This window comes from Taeniopygia guttata, chromosome 3 (assembly GCF_048771995.1).
Source record: "Taeniopygia guttata chromosome 3, bTaeGut7.mat, whole genome shotgun sequence".
Lineage (NCBI taxonomy): Eukaryota > Metazoa > Chordata > Aves > Passeriformes > Estrildidae > Taeniopygia > Taeniopygia guttata.
In genome coordinates, this window is record NC_133027.1 from 95,739,849 (window position 1) to 95,758,099 (window position 18,251).

At 49.8% G+C, this 18,251-nt stretch overlaps 1 protein-coding gene across 1 annotated transcript; it reads left to right on the top strand.

Annotated features, from left to right (window-relative positions):
• The first annotated feature begins 5,730 nt into the window (after positions 1-5,730).
• LBH (LBH regulator of WNT signaling pathway) lies at positions 5,731-17,543 on the top strand. The gene is made up of 3 exons (XM_002198401.6): positions 5,731-5,884; positions 6,614-6,716; positions 15,057-17,543. The coding sequence occupies exons 1-3, from the start codon at positions 5,859-5,861 to the stop codon at positions 15,255-15,257; spliced, it is 330 nt and encodes a 109-aa protein (XP_002198437.3). The 5' UTR covers positions 5,731-5,858; the 3' UTR covers positions 15,258-17,543.
• Positions 17,544-18,251: the final 708 nt, after the last annotated feature.

Genomic DNA, 18,251 nt, shown 5'->3' on the forward strand with positions numbered 1-18,251 from the left:
TTCTGTTCCCTTGACAGAATATAAATATTAATCCAGACACTCGTTGTTCTCAATGTGTCCTTTTGTATTGGCATGATCTGGAGCCACATTGAGAGCTCACATCTTCTGCTGGCTTCCTTGAGGGTGCAGGATGCTCACTACAGCTCCAGAAAGTCCAGCAAGGACACGTCCTCCTGCCCTGAACATGGGGCTCTGCTGCTCATCCATGCTTTATCCGAGTGCAGGAGACGTCAGAAGGATGGAGAAGACACCTCCATTTGCAGGAACCTGGAAGGGATGCTGGAGAGACACCTACAGTGTATGAGGTCCACATCAAACCCCCTTCACTGGGCCTTTGAGCCCAATTCTCTTCTGCTTTGTGGAATTTCACCTTATGGAAAAATGGCTCTGGAATTCTGCCCCTCTGGTGAGAGCGGTGGGCAACAGAGAGGGCCAGGGAAGAGTCACGGAGACAGCCAGTGCCCAGGCAGACTGCAGGCTATGTGGGGACATGTCCCAGGCAGGGCTGGGTGAAACAAGGACCAGGCATTGGGTGAAACACTGGCCAGGCTGGCCATGGGGCTAACGAGCTGTGCTCTCTAGCAATGGAGAGAAAAAGAGAAGAAACCATGAAGAAACCAAGGTCTTCATATTTTAGGTTTCTTGGGACAGAGAAGCCACGTCCTTTGTCCTTTCTTCCTATTGCCAGCCCTTCCACTCTCCTTCTGGTTATCTACAGGAGCTGTCACCTTCCAAGGAAAGGCCCCAGTTCAGAAAACTCCTTTAGCATAAATCTAATCATCAGGACAAGATTAAGGTTTTCGCTGAATCGGGCCTGCAGAGGTGGATGGAAACCAGCTGAGCCACCCTGAGCCAGCCTCACCAGAGGCTCCAGACTCGGCTCCAGCATGGCCCCTTCCTTCCTGGGGGGTCAGTGTAAAATAAAACCAGAGGCAACATTGCAAAAGCAGATCCAATTCCCAGGCCCTTAGCAGCCCATCTGGGTCTGTAAGATCAAACCCCTCTACTCTGCCAGCTGTATCCATCCTTTTTGCTTTTCAGCACAGAGTATGAATGCCATTTTTCCTCTCTGCTCTCCAAGCCCCTTCACAACGAGGCACACAGAGCAGGACAGCCAAACGCTGAGTGGCCTTTTCTTCTCAATCACTCTCTGAAAGTCACTGTGAAATGCGATGCTATGTGGAAAGTGGCTGGAAAGAATGACACTCTGAGAGCCTGTTTTTTTCCAAGGAAATAAATAGATTGTGTGCCATGAGCACGGAGAGGAGAGGGTTTGTGCCAGGTCATGCACAGGTAGGGCCATGTAGGGACAGCCCAGAGTTTGTTTGAGCTGCAGTCACCACCTCTTAGGAAGATTTTGCTGGGTAGAGGCACGTGAGACAGTGTCTGGTGGTGCCACCAAGGTGGCAGCCTGCAGGTGGCAGCTGTTTCAGCTTGTCTACAGCATCCCTGGGCATGCAAACTATTTGCGAGGGGGTCATGAAACTTGGTGAAGCAAAACAAGCTACTGCACACTGTGTGCAGATACCCAGAACCAGGGAGAGGCTGAGCACACCTCTCAGCTGAGGAGGGGGCACTTAAATGCCAAAGGTGCTGGTGGGATGTCAGGCAAGCTGGAGCTCGAGGCCTGGCTCTCCAAGATGGTTGCGGTGATGGCCTGGATTCAACTATTTCAAAGGGCACCGGACGGTCAAATCAAGCCCCAAATTTAAATTTGTTAAAATAACTTTTTGCAAAACATTAGGACGGAGAGAAATGTTTCCATGGTTTTGTTTTTAAATTCCAAGTGGGAAGAGTTTATTTTTTCACTAGGAAACTTTCCCCGTAGGATTCACAATTCTGGCCGGGAGACAAGAACTGGCGAGCTCCGCTCCCGAGTGGAGGTGACCCTAAGGGTGACCCTGAGCTGGTCACGTCGCCTCGTGCAGCCTCAGTTGCCCCTTGGAAAAGGGAGGTGGCCACGTGCACAGCTGCAGAGGGGCTGGGATGCCAGCATGGCTGGCTATTGTGCAGTCAGCCCGTGCCGATCCAAATCAGACACGTAGTGTCCAGTATTTGCTTGGAGGCAGATGCAATGAAAACTCTTACATTGCAAACAGGTTAGGGGGAAAGCTGGGGAAATTAGCAATCTCCTTGGCTCTGCTGATGCACAAGTGTCTTGCAGGAGGATAGCAATGGCCATCACTCTGCTCACCATCACTCTGCTCCTGCTGGATTGCTGCTGATCCAGAACGTCCGAGCTACCATTTGTTTGTTGGTTTATGCTGTCCTGAAAAGCAAAATATTATAGCAATTTATAAAAGGTAATAAAAAAAGGCACAGTGGCTCATCTGGTTCCCCTCAGCTCAACACCCTGGAAAGGCCTTTACCCCAGCTGAGAGCCCAAGTGCTGCTACTTCTACCCCCAGGTGACTGGGGAGTCCCCAGTGTTTAATGCAAAAATACACAGCAGTGAAACAGGGACTTGGTGAACATTCAGATGAGGAAAGAAGGGGAAATCAGGGCAGGTTGAGCATCATTTACTAGAACTGGCTGAAAATAAAAGACAAAAAATAGCAATTTGAAATGTTTGTATCTTGCTCCTATCAAGAGATCAGAGAATGAGCAAAGGGGTTCATCATTTGTGATCAAAGACTTTGAGCTAATCCCATTTTATTCTCTACTCCCATGTACTGCTCTGTGGTTGTGGGGTATGGATGGCAGGAAACTCCTCTTGCTGTGCTCTCTGAGAGAAGTGAGGCCTTGGCATTTTAAGATCTGGGATGTAAAGAAAACTGATTGCTTGGACATGCAATTTCTAGCATGGCAGCTCGGCAGCTCAAAGGTTGATTGGGCTCCCTTATTTTCAGCCTAGACATTGCTATAAAGGCTTATCAAAAGGGGAAAGCTTGTTCTTAGCAAGGTGGGAGCTGCAGGTGCAACAGCCCCTCCTGCTCCCCTCTGCAGCCCCAGCTTTTCACACCTGGCTGGGGCAAGTAAAGCAGAAAGAGCTGTAATAGGACAACTCCCTTGCATGGAGAATGCCTCCCCAGGGCTTATAACACATCTTCCATCCCTGGGACACCTGGATACCTTCGGCAAGACTTCCCCCAAGGGTAGGGCCAAAGGTGCAGCGTTCCTGGTACATGGAACCTCACCCTGGGAGCCATCCCGATGCAGGGAAGCAGCCAAGCGCGGCTGATGGGAAGCACGGGAGGTGTGCCTCTGCTTTCAAAAGGGCTATTAACGCGCTTAGGGTTAATCACACGAATAAATCTCGCTGTGGCTTGGAGCCAGAGCCAGCAGTAAAAGCACTGATCCCCAGGCCTCCCGATGGGAATTGGCCAGGGCTAGGGCCTATGCTCTCACCCAGTCGTTGGGAAGGAATCTGCGTACTCAGCACAGAGACATCCAGGGATTTTGTTCTGTGTCATCCCCCCACGCCCCCTGAAAGGTTCTTATCCAGGTGGAAACTTCCATGCCAGCCAAGGTGTCAAGGGAGAGCCCAGGGGACATAGGCAAAGGGCTGATGTGAGGTGCTTTTTCTCAGTGGTGGCTGCAGGAGCCATGAAGGCTGGATGGAGGGGAGGTTGAGCCCCAGTTCTGTCCCCTGACCTCCTTCAGGGATTTCGATGTATCAAAAATTATATACTTAAAAGAATGAGCTTTCCAAGGAGGGAAAAACTTTGAACTTCAAGCCCTGCTGAGTGTAGGAAGGCATTTAGAGAGATAAATCAGTGTGCCTGGTGCAAGAGGGCCTGGGGGTCATGTGGGTTTTTCATTAGCTTTTATTTTGTACAGACACCACCAGGAAATCCATAGCAGGTGTGTATATGTTTGAGGAACACAGGCAGGGTTGCTTCAGATGAAACATCTCATGGAATTGAGCTATGTCCCTATCTGATGTCCCATGTTTTAACTGGGCATGGTGGGAAATGAAAGTGCTTGGGGCAGGCTGTAAAATTAATTTTAAGAGACTTGACTGAAGCAGCACTCTGTCTCTCTCACAGAGTGGTCTCCCAGCCTCTGCACATACCACCAGGTACTGACCTAGGCTGTTCAGCATCAAAAAAGCATTTTACAAGTCAAATCTTTGTGTTCTCTTACTGCAGAAATCAGCAAAGACAGTCAATGTGAACCTGTGTGTCCCAGGAGATGCAGCAGGAGCAGGGGGTTTGGGTGGGCAGGCAGCAAAACAGAAGTTTCCCCAGAACTCTGGAGACTTGGTTGTCCTTTTAGTCCTCTCCCTGGCCCCAAACCTCCTTATCAGGAGGCTCAAGGAAGGCAGAGGGACTGTGTGCACCAAGTCCCCTCTGCTGCCTCCCTGCCTTTAACCTGGCAGGAGGTGACTGGTGGCCCTTGGCAGGGAGCTCACTCGCACCCACCTGAATTTCCACACGCTGGCAGGAGCTCCATGGACTCCTTGTGATTCATTTTAATGTGGCACAAAGCAGCAGCTTGCTGCAGCCTGATGTGCAACACCCACATACGCTCACATTATATAATATGAATTTAAGAAGATTAAATTATCCGGTCTGAGGAAACGCATGCACGTAGGGGTGTACACACATACACACAGTCTGGAGGGTAGCTGAGTGGAGCTGAGGGCAAAGCTTCCCTTCAGACACACTGAACTTGTGCTTTTTTGGCACTTAAAAACTGGGGCAAATAGCATGTATTTGCTTGTGCATAGACATGTGCATGAAGCACAGGAGCAGCTGAGTGTTCTGCGTTGGAAGGAAACACGAGAAGCGTTTGTGTGTGCTTGGTTATCCACCGTGTTGGCAGTCTGAGCAGCAGCATGGAGCAACAGGTGGAATCCAAACAGTCCCGGCACTAAACTTCACCTGTCAGCGTATGGGAACATCCCTGGGAAAGCAAACAGAGGGGGAACTGTCCCCAAAAGCCCAGAGCATCTCTCAGCAGCCTTGGAGAGCCCGGCCCATCCTGTGGCCAAGAGCCCTGCCCTAGAGGCATGTGCCTCGGGGCACAGCCCGTTTCGCTGCGCAAAGTCGGGAGCCCTGCTGAGTTTGGGGTGCCCAGGCCTTTCGCCCAAAGATGCACTTTGCCTTCCAGAAGTTTCACGTTGGGAGGGGAATGCAGGAAATGCGCTTCACCTACAGCTGCCCACGGTGCTCACGCTGCCCGGGCAGCGAATGGATTTGCCTCTCTCTCTGCTCCTGCGCCTTCCCGACATTGATTCGCATTGTTTTGCTAAATATAACTCGGCCCCTTGAAGCTGCTCACTCAGCTTTTACTCCCGCCGGAGGTGCGGGGCACGGAAGGTGCTGGCAGGAGCGGGGCTGGGCGGCCGCTGCCGCCTCTCGGCACGTGCCGTCCCTGCCCGTGTCCCCGGCCACCATCGCCACGAAGGGGCCGGGTTTGAGACCCGCTGCGTGACACCCAGCGCCAGCCGCGGTGATGCTCGGGGTACCGCCGGTGCGTCCCTCTGCGGCCGGCAGCAGAGCCGGGGGGCGGCACGCCACCTCGGCCCGGGGTGAAACAGCGGGAACGCACCTCTCTGCGCCGGGAACGGCCGGGACGGGACGGGGTGGCCACCGCCACCCGCTCGCGGGGACGCGGGGACAGGGTGACAGACGGACAGACGGACACGCACCCCCACACCTCCCCCCGCAGGCGGCGCGCGCCGAGGCCATTCATGAAAAAGTTGACGTCAGGCGAGTGGGCGGGGCCGTGCCCGGGCCACGCCCCCCGGGGCCATTTAAGGCGGCGCGGCGGCGGGCGCGGGGCTCAGAGCGGAGGCTGCGGCCGAGGCGTTAGGGAGTCTGGTCGGTCCCGGGCAGCGCCGCGCATCGTCCCGCAGCGCCTGGGTGCCCCTTCCGCCACCCCCCGCCCGGGGCTGCCTCTGCTGGGACTTCATGTCTGTGCTGTGCCCCCTGCCCTGGTGAGTGGGCGCTTCCCGCGGGGGGCGGGCGGGGGGATGGCCGCTCTGCCGCCGCGGGGTGCTGCCGGCGGGACGCCTGAGGCCGAGCCTCCTCAGCCGCCACTGAGGCGCGCGGGGAGCGGTCAGGGACAGCGGCCGGTGGCGGCGGTTCCCCGGCGGGCGGTAGCGGGACGGAGGAGCCGCAGCGGGAGGGAGTTCGCTTCGCTTTCTCGCGCTGGAAATGCCACTGAGGCTCCGAGAGCCGAGCTGGAATTGGCGCCGCGCGCTCCGCTGGGGTGGGGGTCCCCGAGGCTGTAAAATAAGTCACTGGGATCTAAAGCACACCGGCTTGAGAAATAAAATAATTTTTAAAAAACCCCAAAAACCAGAAAGAAAAACCAAAGCCCCCGCGCTTGCACTTTATTTACTGTGGGTTTTTACTTCTCCCCCACTCCCCGCGGGGCAGAGCTGCAGGGAGCGGAGTTAAAAGCGAAGCGCTGCTGCCGGAGCGTCCCCGGGTGTGCTTGAGCTGGGCTCCTAGGGGGAGAGCCGGGGAGGTGCTCCGAGGGCACTGGATGTAGCTCCAGCTTACGAGGTACCGAGCTTTTTCCGCTGCCTTCCAAGGGGGGGCAGGAAGGAAGGGACTAGAAATAGACTGCCTACAGCCTCTGCTGCTCGCTTCGCTGCTTGAATCGTGCTCAGTCCTGCCGGAGCCCCTCAGATCACTGGAATGCTGTCTTTTCTCTCTAGCTCTGATTATCTGAGATCCGCTGAAATGACTGAAGTGATGATGAGCACCCCAGCCATGGATGAGATCGGACTAAGCCCCCGCAAGGATGGGCTGTCGTATCAGGTAAGTGTTTTGCTGGCAGTTGAGGCGCTAATCCCGTGTGGAATTGCCTGAGCTAGACTGTAAGCTTGGTCTAACGTACCTTTCCATAGCCTGACCTAATAGCAGGTCTTGCAGTAGTGAGAACTAGTCAACAGACTGGAATGTTTGCTTGGCAGGAGATGGTTGTCTAAAATATCACTCGCTATCAGTGCGGGTTGGCAGAGGATTTGCTTGTTTTGAAGTGACCGAGAGCCCCTGCTCATTCAGCATTCCCGGGGCTCAGTGGGAGATGGGTTAAAGAAGGATTTGTGCCACTCAGTGGGCTGAGAGGGCTCTTGAGATCTTTGTAACACAGCATAAAGCTGATCTGCTGAGAGCAGGAGGATGCTGTTTATATGGCATCTGCATTTTTTTCATCTAGTTCTTGGTTTTCCTGATGTGCCCATTTGAGAGGGTTAGCAGTTCTCTGTAAGATACAGTGAGGCCAGACACAGCCTAAATGAGCCATGAAATGTCACTGGAGATATCGGTACCTGGAGGCATGAGTTGCATTCATTCTGAAACTTCTGAAGAATGTAGTTAGCTATTAATCTCTAGATCAATAAAGAAGTGGTCTTCAGCTAGATTGGCCCTTAATCCTTTAGTCCTAATATCCCCTTCATTTCCTAGCCTATAGCTAATCAAAGCACAAGTTGGGCACCTTAGCTTCCTAGCTCCATGGTTTTCTTCACTTCCAGGAGACTCATTGATGAGATCTGACACAGATGCAGAATGCTGGCAGACAACTTGCATCTGCTCTGTGCATCGGGTGACTCTTACTGGCTCATCCAGATGCAGGCTTTGTCCTTTGCAGATGTTACACAATCTGCACGGAGGCATTTGCTCCAAGTGTGCATTCAGATGAGGTGCTGAATGTTTGCATATTTATGTCTTAAAAGAGAACTACAAGGCAGCAGCAGTGCACTGGAGCACAAAATCCAGTGAACTTTGGGCCACCACTGAGGCCTCTAGCAGAAGCCATAGCTACGTGGAGGAAAAGGGGATGCATTCCTTCTTTTAGTCAGGATTCTGGCTCTGGATAATGCAAGTTGTTTGGTTTATAGCTGTGCTATGCTTCAGTCCTTCAGCTAGTGGGGAGTATACAGCCTCTCTTTCCTGTCTTACAGACAGAGTGCCGAGACAATGACAGTTGTTAAATCTGAAGCAATCAAAGTAACCTGCTTGGGATGTCTTTGTGGGTCACTTTATGAAGAGGCTTAACCTACTCAGGTCAAATGCCTCTGCCCATCCAAATTCCCAGGGAGAGGCAGAATCTAGGTGCCCTGCTTGTTCTAATGATCACTTCAATGAGGTTCTTCCCCAAGTGCTAATGACCTTGATAAAGTCTGCTGTGGCCAACTGGGGAACAGGACTGTTTGGTTTTGAGTGGATCACCTGAACATGTGAGTCATAAAAGCTGACAACTCATCTGTGCAGGGCTTCTGCATCCTATTCTCTTTAGTGGTCTAGTTGTAGATTTTTTTTTTCAAATGCCTGCAAGGAATTTCACCTTCATGTGATGAAGAGTGATGGCAGCAAGAGTAGAGGAGTTGAAATGGAAGACCCTTCTGGCACTAGTAGTGTGTGGGCTGTATATGAGATCTACCTCTAAATCAGGTTAATGTAAAGAGGATTGGGGAGCAGGATCCAGCCTTCCTTCTCTGGTTGCTAGGCTGAGAATGTCACAGTGTAAGTCAAGGTAAGTTGAAAGCATCCTTAAAGGCTTGAAAACTCAACTGAGACCAGCAAGAACAAATCTGATGCAAATAGCACCATGAACTTTTTGTTCTACCTCAGACTTAGGCACTTTGTGCCTCATCTTGCTGATGGAGAGAGTTTGGTTCATGGAAAATTGTATGCTTGTCTGAGAGCTGTAGTGCAATAACTTAAAACCAGACAGGGCTAATGGAGCATGACTGCTCCTGCACTGAGGCTTGTTGTTCTAAGCTGCAGCATCTTCTTCCACTCATCTGCAGAGTCAGGCACTCACAGTCTAACAGCCTTTGGCTGGCTATGAGAGGCAAAAAATAAAAAGTGGAGCCAGACTCAAGCTTTTAGGTTCAAAATTTTGTCCTGTTCTTTTAGTAGAAGTTGAATTAATTTTACTACAGCGATGACCTCAAGTTGGGGTTCAAAATTTCTCCCTTCAAGCTGTGTAGAGGAGGTACTGCTGGTCAGTAGGATGCTGCCTGTGAGACTTGGGGCTGCTTCTGCCACCAGAGGCAGGCATGGAGTTGTATGGACCAGAGGAGGTGGCACAGCCTAGCAGCACTGCTGGCATTCTAGCACACATCAGTACCTGCTGCAGACAGACTTGTCCTACGAAGAACACTGTTTCAAAGTCTTTTTTTCTTTCACTTGGAAGCAAACTGAGGAAGCAACTGAGTATAAACTTCAGCAATCTGATTGCTCTGTCTTGTGGAGTTCACTGAACTTCTTGTCTCCTCTCTGTCTTGGTGGTTATGAAGGGAGCTTGGTTTGTTGACCTTTTTCTTTTGCGTCTTCCACCCGCTGGGGTGTCTGTCTGTCTTAGATGTCAGCTGAAGGTCTTCACTCTCCTCCCTGCTGAAGTGTTGGGCTGGTCATCACTGCTCAATAGTGTGAAAACTCAGACCTCAGAAGGAATACCAGTATTAACTGAGTTGCTTCCGTAGGCTTAAGGCAAACATGCTTTCTAATCATAGGATTGCCTTTTTTCCAGTTAATATGCAAAATACTTGTAAGCTAGCATGCTAGCTTCAAAATCATCCTCTGTAAGACAGTTTTTATTACTGTATTTGTGTCAGCAAACTGCTTTCTGATGCCCCTGATGATGGTTCAGCCAACAGATTGCAAGGGCCTGAGCAGAAGTGAGTGGTGAATTTGGGGCATGAGTGTCAGAACAGGGCAGCATAGACAAAACAGAAGATGTGACTGAAGAGATGATGTCATGCTGGGTCTTGTGCCTGCAGTGAGAAGCTATTTCTGGATCTTTAATAGATGTCCCATAATTCCCATGGGACTTACTAAACAAAAAACTCATTGAAATGCAGCTGATGGCTCAAGTTGCCCCTGCTACAAACAGATGTGGCTATGGAGGGCTTCATGCATTTCTTGCCTGGCAGTGTCCAGTAAGCCAGGCTGTTTCTGCTGCTGGCCAGAGCTAATGCACTGTTTGCTGTTTCCCCAGCCCCAGAAATACCCATTCTTTGAAGAGCCTCATCAGCACTCTGCCAGCTTGTCCTCTGTGCTGTCTCCCAGCAGCACGAACAATGCCACTGAAACTGAGGCTGAATTAATCATTTCGTGGAGCTGTTGTCAAAACAGTGCCTTGGCCGGAATCCTACCTTGCTTCTTGGAAGTGGAGCAGGGTCTGAGCACAACTGAAAATGCTTTAGTGCCTGAAGTGTGTGTTCTGAGCAAAGGCAGTGTCCTGAGTTGAGTGTGCTGCTTTGCTGCAGACTGGCTGGCAGGTGACTTGCTGGTCCTTCAGGCTCCCATGAAGGAGACTGGCCTGCAGAGGCTGAGCTTGCCTCATGCCCTCAGCTGAGGTTTGGTTGTCATGGGGAGCTTGAGCTCTTTAAGTCATGATCGCATCATGCTGGGATCTGTGTAGGTTAATCACAGCCCCAGCTCGCTGGGAATCACGTCAGAGTGCCTGAATCTGGGTAAATAGGCTTAAAGCTCTATCCAGTGGTTGTGCCAAAAGCTTGGTGTTGGGGAAGTCATTTCTGGTGAGTGCAACACCTCTTCACCAGCCTTGGGGAAACACTGGCTTTCCCAGGGAGCTGGGGGGCTTGAGCTGTGTCTGCTGGATCCCTCCAGTTAAACTGGACCACCAGTATGTTACTGGTGGCTCAATGGAAACTGAACTTCCTCTGTAATTGTTTTCTTGTCAAGTGCTTCATGTCTGTGCAGCCTTGATTTGTGCAGGGGAAGTCCTTCAGAAGTGCTGCTTGCTGCTGTGGAAGGTTTTGAGACCAGGCTGCAGAAAGGTGGTGATAGCAAGCATGGCTGCTAGACAAGATTAATAGGCAGGGTCAATGTGTATTCCAGGGTCTGGGACCTCAATGAAGACAGAAGCAGGATATGGGATAAACAGATACAAAAGCAATCATGTTGGCAGCTATGCTGTGCACGAGTGTTCCACTGAAATCAAACTAAGGACAGCAGCAACACCTCAGAGCATGTTTTTTCCTCCCTACTTTGATGCCTTGTTACTCTGAGGGAAAATGGTTAGATGTAGGAAGTTTCCCTGACATCATGCCCTGAGACAGGGCAGTATTTCTGTGGCTGGGGACTTGTTGTGGCTCATCAGCCTGAGTCACAGCTGCCGTGTACATACTTGGGGCTTGTTCTCACTGTGTGAGTAAATGTATGCATTGTAGCTAGAGAAGTCCTCCAGAGAGGATGCTGAGAGATGACTGAAGTACTTCCTGAAATGAGCTTGCCGTGCTTCTCAGTGGCACTAAAGTTTTCTTTTCAGAACTTGAATGCTGATTTGGGATTTGGAATATTGATATTGCTGAAGAGGCACAAAATTCAGTTCAAGGAGGGTGAGCGATGTATCCATCAGGGGTGTATCCTGTACCCAGTGCAGATTTTGCAGCCTTGGATAGAGTTACCACAGTCAAGCAAAGCTTTCCCTCAAACCAGTAACTTAATTTGGAAAGATGTCATTGCTTTAGTCTCCCTGTAATACAATTTAAATCGTTTTTAGCCCCATGGGAAGGGAGACAGGCATTTTAACTATGGGTGTTGGTATGGAGCACACATGTGGAAGTTGTTTTGAATTTACAAGTGTCACTTGGATTATGGTAGTGCTGAGCTAATCTTCTTAATTGGCTGACATCTCTCCTGCTTTTGGTGTTTCTCCATCCCTGTGAATGCTGAGAGAGGGTATGAGCCTCCCCAGAGCAATGAAAACTTTCCGTTCTTGTTGCCAAGACTTCATCCAAGGATAGTACAGCTAGATCATCTGAAACAGAGGCAAACATGATTGTCCTAGAATCATTTCAAGCTTTTGTTTCAAGTTCTGCTTTTCTCTGCCCTTTCCAGCTGCAAGGCAAGAGTTTGGTTGATCTGTGTGTGATCTGGATAAATTCATGAGTTCCCAGGCATAAATCCAGAGGGGCCTGTAAAAACCAGTCTTGCTGTTAGCAAGAAGCTGTTTTAGAGTAGTGTAAGAAGCAACATACATGTCCTCTGTGGATCTAGAGGTGTTGGAGGTGTCTCTCTATGGCCAGGATGTGGGGCTCAGCTACAGGGGAGGCTCTGTGTGGAAGCAGTTGCAGCCCCTTGTGCTGTATCATGCAAGTGAAGGGGTGGCAGATGCCTTTGAATTGCTGTAAATTTGCTATTAGGCAGCCATCACAACCAGTTGCTTGTCACTTGTCCCCCATCAAGTGACCAGGTCTGCCAGGGGAAGGTGTCTGCCTCAGCCGTGTGTAAGGTGGCTCCCTGTTGAGCATGAGAGGGAGAAGCTAACCCATGGCTCTTGCCCTCTTAGCCTTCCTCCCACACCCCTGGGCAGGCTAATGTGAGCAGAAAGGTTTGGAGGCAGGTGTTGCTGTCCTGGCTGCTGTGCCCGAGAGTGCAGAGCTCCCAGGTCAGAGCTGAGCTGCTGCAATTCCCAGTGTGGAGCTTGCTGCAATTTAGGGAGGTTTTTTCCTCCCCATTGTCTAAATCTGGAGTGGGACCAGATGAGGCCTATGGAACCAACAAATGTAGCAGGGGCACTACTGGAGCAGGACAGAGAGAACAGGTGCTTGCTTATCTTTTTCTGTGAAGAGGAGTGGGGAGGCTGGTTGGGTTAACCTTCTCACTTGGCTTCTCCAGATGTACAGTTAGTCTCAAACCCTTTTTCCTTGGGCCCTTGTGCTTGGCCTGCTGTCACCCTGCCCATCACACTGGAGGAAATCTGCCTTTCTGTATTTTTTCCATTGACTGTCCACACCCCTTCAAAGTGCAGTTGCAACATCTCCCTTCATGCTGCCTCAACGATTAAAAAGCATGACTTAGTGGAAAAAATCCTGACCTTCTTGGGTTCGGCCTGTCCTGCAGCTGTTTGAGATAAGATTGTGCTAGGGTTTTTTTTTTTATTATTATTAAAAAAGCTGCACACCACATTTTGTGGATATTTGTTTGTAAGGAAATGACTACTACTTAGTTTCTGGAAAAAAAATCTGGCACGCTGTTTTCAAAGAAATTGCTCCAATTTGACCTAATGTGCTTAAAATAATAGCAGCCAAAGGTTAGTTTAATTATTATACTGCTATTTTTCTTCCATAGGAGGCTATTTTCATGACATTATCAGCTTATGTAACCTCTTGAACCACACTTCTTTTTCCATTGCAACCTTCTAAACCATGTAATGTCAAGGGTATTTTTTCCCTGTCCTGGGTTTAGAGAACTTGATGCTTAAGAGCCACTGACTGTACTTCCAGTAATGCACTGTGTGCCTGAAACTGATTTTGTTTGGTCAAGCAGAAGCCACAAAGCTCCAAGAAACAGTTGCTGTCTCACTGGTGCTGGGAGTGGCTAATAGCAAGTAGCTCACATGGCAATGCCCAGGTTGAATGTGGCTGTGTTCAAAGGACCTCAGCTGCTCTTGTGCACCTGGAAAATATGGGTGGTGGGAGCTGGAGTCTTGCAGCACTGTCACCAGGACCAGATGATCAAACAGACTCTCATTTGTGCATTATTTTGCTCCCTTGCCTAAATTTGTGTTGGGTAGCAGCCTGATGGCTTTCTCAATCTGGTTGCCACAAAGCTTTGGGTGAGAAGGAAAAATGAGGCTGAAGAGTAGAAGACGACTGAATATATTGCCAAGGGGGTGATGCTGTAGCTAATAGTTGCTAGGCTGAAGGAGGAGCTGATGGGATGTTGATTCACTTTTTGTGGCCAGGGCTTCCCAAGGTGGTGGGTAGCCACATGATTGGCACAAGGAGAATGAGGCTTCATGGTTAATGCTCAGGGCACCTGGATGGGAAGCCTGCTTTTGTAACTGGAACCACAAAGATCAAAGCAGATGAGATCTTTCTCTCAGACTGAGGCCAAGGCTGGCAGTGCTGCTCTCTGCAAGGATTCTTTTGTAACTCACTTGAATGCAGATGATGTTCAAAGAAAAGTACAGCCACATGACTTCTCACCTGGCCTACAACCTCAAGGGGAAAGTGCACTTTGTCATTTTCTTCTTTGGGCTGTTTAAACACAATTCTAATGTGAAATGGACACTGTGATAAAACTGTTTGAAATAGCAGGTGGTGGTTGTTTAATCTTCTGGCTACTAACCAGGAGGTCTGATATAGCAAGTGGATTTTATCACCCAAGGGTTCCCTTCTTGATGAGCTGGGGTTTGAAGGTGTTCCCCCAGCAAGTTACCCACAAGTAACGCAACCTTTTCTGTTCACATTGTAATCCACTCATGCAGAGCTGCTGCTAACACTGCACCAGCAGGTTTTTTTCTTTACTCATGGTTTGCTTCAATTCCTAGTAGGATCACAGTGTGCATCACTGGCATTACCAGTGAGTATGGGCCCTGGTGCTGCTGCACTGCATGAGCTTGTGTATCCATGTGGCAAGCAGTGGGTGGGAGGGAATGGGTAAGGTGCACCTTGAAGGGCTGGAGATGCAGGAGTCCTTGTACTCACTGCATGAGAAATGCAGTGCATAACTGCTGGCTGTGCCACAGGTACCCGCTTCCCGAAGAAATACAGTCCAGTCCCAGCCCTTCCATAAAATGAGTGTCCTGCTGAGTTTCACTGCTGATGTGTGGTAGCTGTAGTGTGCAGAACACTGCCAGAATTATCTCTAAAATGCAACTGAGCTATTTTAGGCTGGTACTGTGGCCCTGGAGTGATACCAGACCCTTGCTGCAAGGGTCTGGGCTGCACTAGCCCTGGGTTGCCATGGGCCTCCTGCCTCCCAGCAGCAGAGCCTGGAGAACAAGCCTGTTCTGATGTGCAGCCTGACCAGCAGCAGGAAATGAGATCTCAGATTCTCTGATGGAGAGAGCTCTGTGTGCAAACTGAAGAGCATTAATGCAAAAGCAGGGGTTGGAGGGGGTTGAGGCATTTGGATAAATATCCAAAAGGGCAGATACCTATTTGCTGAGCGCTATCCAAGCAAGCGCATGCTTCGGGAGCCTCTTGGGCAATGCTCATTTCCATCACTTGGAGACTTGGAAAGGTTATTTACAAGTTCAAGAGTATTCCCGTCACTCAGTGGTTGACTCTGTGTCCAGACTAGTCTGCCCTGGAGACCTAAATGTCTGGAGCTGGGCTTTTGGCTGAGACTGTGTGAATGCAGCCCCTCTGACAGACTGTTCCTTGGCTCTTTCAGATCTTCCCCGACCCCTCAGACTTTGATCGCTACTGCAAGCTGAAGGACCGCCTGCCCTCCATCGTGGTGGAGCCCACGGAGGGCGACGTGGAGAGCGGGGAGCTGAGATGGCCGCCTGAAGAGTTCCTCGTGCAGGAGGAGGATGAGGAGGAGGAGGAAGAAAACTGTGAAGACGCAAAGAAGGACAACAAGGAGCAATAAATGGCATCTGAGGAAAGGCAAGGGACTGCACCCTTCTGAAGGAAGAGCCACACTTTCTTTGAAAGTCTTTTTAATAAGACAAGTTCAATTTTGCACCTGCGAGATCTTAGTTTTTTTGTATTCTCTGTATCGAGAACTGAAGCCCTCGGTGTCACCAGACCTCCTGAGGAAGGAAGGAAGTAACGCAGAGCAATGTTTGCTGTTCTCGAGATCATTATCTGTATTTTTCCGAGGCGGAGGCAGCAGTGAAATTCCAAGCACATGGCAGAGGGTGACCACACGAGGACTGCTGGAGGGGGGAGCTCGGGAAGGGGGAGGAAAGTTGGAGGTGGCAGCGTTTGGCTGGGAGTTGCCTCTGGCTAAAAGCATGAGAACAGAGCCAAAATATCTCAGATTTGCCTTTCTTACAGCTTCCATTTTGTGTGTTGGGGGGTGGAAGGGTGTCCATAGCGAAGCATGGCTAAATGACCTAGTGACAAGGGGCCTGTAGCTCTCCCTGGTTTGGCACCTCCTAGGGTAAGGTGAGCATCCATAGGAGTAGTCTGGTTTCTTGCTCTTGCTCTTGAGCCTGTTTTCCAGCCACTTTCCCCAAAGTTACTTTCCCCCCGTTTGCCTTTAGACTCTTCAATGCTGAGCAGCTGTATTTGCAGGATAGCATTAGGCTGCTGCTTGTCATCTCTCCTGCAATGCCCTAGCTTATCTTGCAGGTGGTGAGCATGAGGTGGTGTGCATCGGATGTAAAAAGGTGCTTCTGTCTGCAGCAAGAGCTCATGTAGGTTTGAACACCTCAGATTTTTCTCTCCTATTTGCTGAGGCTGCTGTGGGTGGTCTCGTCTTGTACAGTGCCCCAAGCCTAAGGGTGGAGATTTATGCCTCCTTGCCTTGGTGTCCTTGAAGTTGTGGGGTTATTTGTCTCTTAACTTGCTGGTCAATGGGCTTGAGAGGGCTGGGGTGGGGGGGTTCTCCTCCAGCTTTGCACTGCAGGGCCTCCTCAGTGCAGGACAGGCTGGTGGGGAGTGTTGTGGTGGGGGGGCTGCCGGACCTGGGGGTCATCCAAAGACGAAACACCAGATCTAGTGTGGATCACCAGCGGGGTTTTCGGGATGGGGTCTGCTGGGAGAGGATTAGCCTGGGTGTCCTGAGACAAGATACGTTCCCGCTTCTTAGCGAGGGTGAAATGTTCATGGTTGTTTTAATGAAGTGCAGACTGGCTTGTGAAGTCTGCGTTTGTCCTCTCTTCACCATATCCTGCCTCAAGGAGAAGGCCAGTCTGCTGCCAGACAAGGTCACCTGCTGCTTTCCTGGAAAGGGATGATCTTGTGGCTTTGGGGACCAGCTTGGGAGCCAGTCAGTCTTGGGATAGGATGAGAGCAGTTACCACCTAAACCAAATCTGGGGTCATGGAAGAGATAAAGATATGTCAAGGCCTTAACCAAACTTCCATAATAATCCCAATGCCACCCCCCCTTTGCTTATAACTGGTTCCATTTTTAAAATCTATTTGGACATGTGTGTATTTGTATTTTTAATACCTCATAAGTAGTTAAACGCTGGTGGGGTTTGGGAACTGCTTTTAACATATTGGCAGGATTGTTTTAGTCTTGTCTTGCTTGTGTTTCAACATAATGGCAATAATTTATCAGCTGTGTAACTATTTTTGGACAGATGGGAGTTTGGAGAGGAGTTAGCACAAAGCAGGAGAAATTCAGTGTTCCTACACTGCAGCTGGCCTCTGGTCCAGCCACACAGACCCAGTCAGATACTCTCCCTGCCCACCTTGGTGGATGGTTGATCACTGAACAGCCATGATGTGGTGATACCATTTTCTCTAGTGATGGATTCAGCTGTTGTGTCTGTAACACTTGTTCTAGTCTTGCTGTCTTACTGGAGTGAGCTTGTACACCTGCATACCAGCCAGTTGTCTTATTTCTAAGTGTTACTCTCTATTGGTCTCTACCATCTGTACCACCAAGTCAAAGCTCTATATCAAAGATATTACCATGTGGGCAGCAGTGAGATGGCAATCCTTGGACTTCAGACCTGCTGTCTGCCCTAAAGACTTGCATATTTCTGTCTGCATCCTTTTTTTGGAAGTATTGTGTATATTTCTATTTGTTGTTGAACGTATCTAAAGAACAAAGCACTCCAGTAAAACTCCTGTTGTATGATATACATTCTATATTTCTGTAATTCTTTTTTGAGCCTCAGGGAGAAGCTAGCATTTTTTTCAAACTACATTTTTGTCACTGTGACAGTTGTAAATAAAGTTTGAAAATGCTTTCCAAATATACTGGCTTTGTTTTTCCCGTGAAAGTGGGTTGGGATGGTCAACCTTCCAGATCATGACTGTCAATAGAGCCTGGAGATGCTGGTTTCATACTGGTGGCTGGCCTCAGATCATGCCCTATGACACTGGAAATATAAGTCAACTTTGAGGGGGCAGCACCTTTGCATTCCATCTTCCTGTTGTTCATTGCCCTGTGAAAGGCTGCAGCAAACTGCTGTGGTTTATTTATTTCTGAACAAAAAATCTGTATTTATATCTGTCATCTACATCTACCCCCTTACCTAACCTTACAGAATGTGAAGTAATGGAGAGTGGAAACTATTCACAGCCGCTGTTAGTCGTGGTCCCTGTGCACGCTCTTCCCTGCCCCGAGCAGCACTGATGAAGACAAGCCTTGCCTTGCTGTGTGCTTGTAGGGTCTCAGCTGAGCTTCCCAGGGCTCTCTGTGTTGGCCATTTTGGGTTTAGAGGTCAGCTCTTCCTGAGTGGCTGTCTTGTCAGCCGCCAATGGCCAGGTGCTGCAGTTTGTGGTGCTGCTGGGGGAGATGGCATTTCTGAGTGTGAGTCTGGGCTTCTCTGGTGCCAAGGCACAGTCTGGGTGTAGAAGTCTGACCACGCCAGGATCCAGTAATTCAAGATGTGTACTTAATGGGATTAAATTTTCCACTAAAACTCAGTGATAAGAAGCAAATACTCTGGAATACCCAT

Excerpts from the sequence above, each read along its gene's own strand:
- LBH (XM_002198401.6), top strand. The coding sequence starts at position 5,859 with ATGTCTGTGCTGTGCCCCCTGCCCTG. Across the intron at positions 5,885-6,613 it reads GTGCTGTGCCCCCTGCCCTG|CTCTGATTATCTGAGATCCG; the intron begins GTGAGTGGGCGC and ends TTTTCTCTCTAG. Across the intron at positions 6,717-15,056 it reads AGGATGGGCTGTCGTATCAG|ATCTTCCCCGACCCCTCAGA; the intron begins GTAAGTGTTTTG and ends TGGCTCTTTCAG.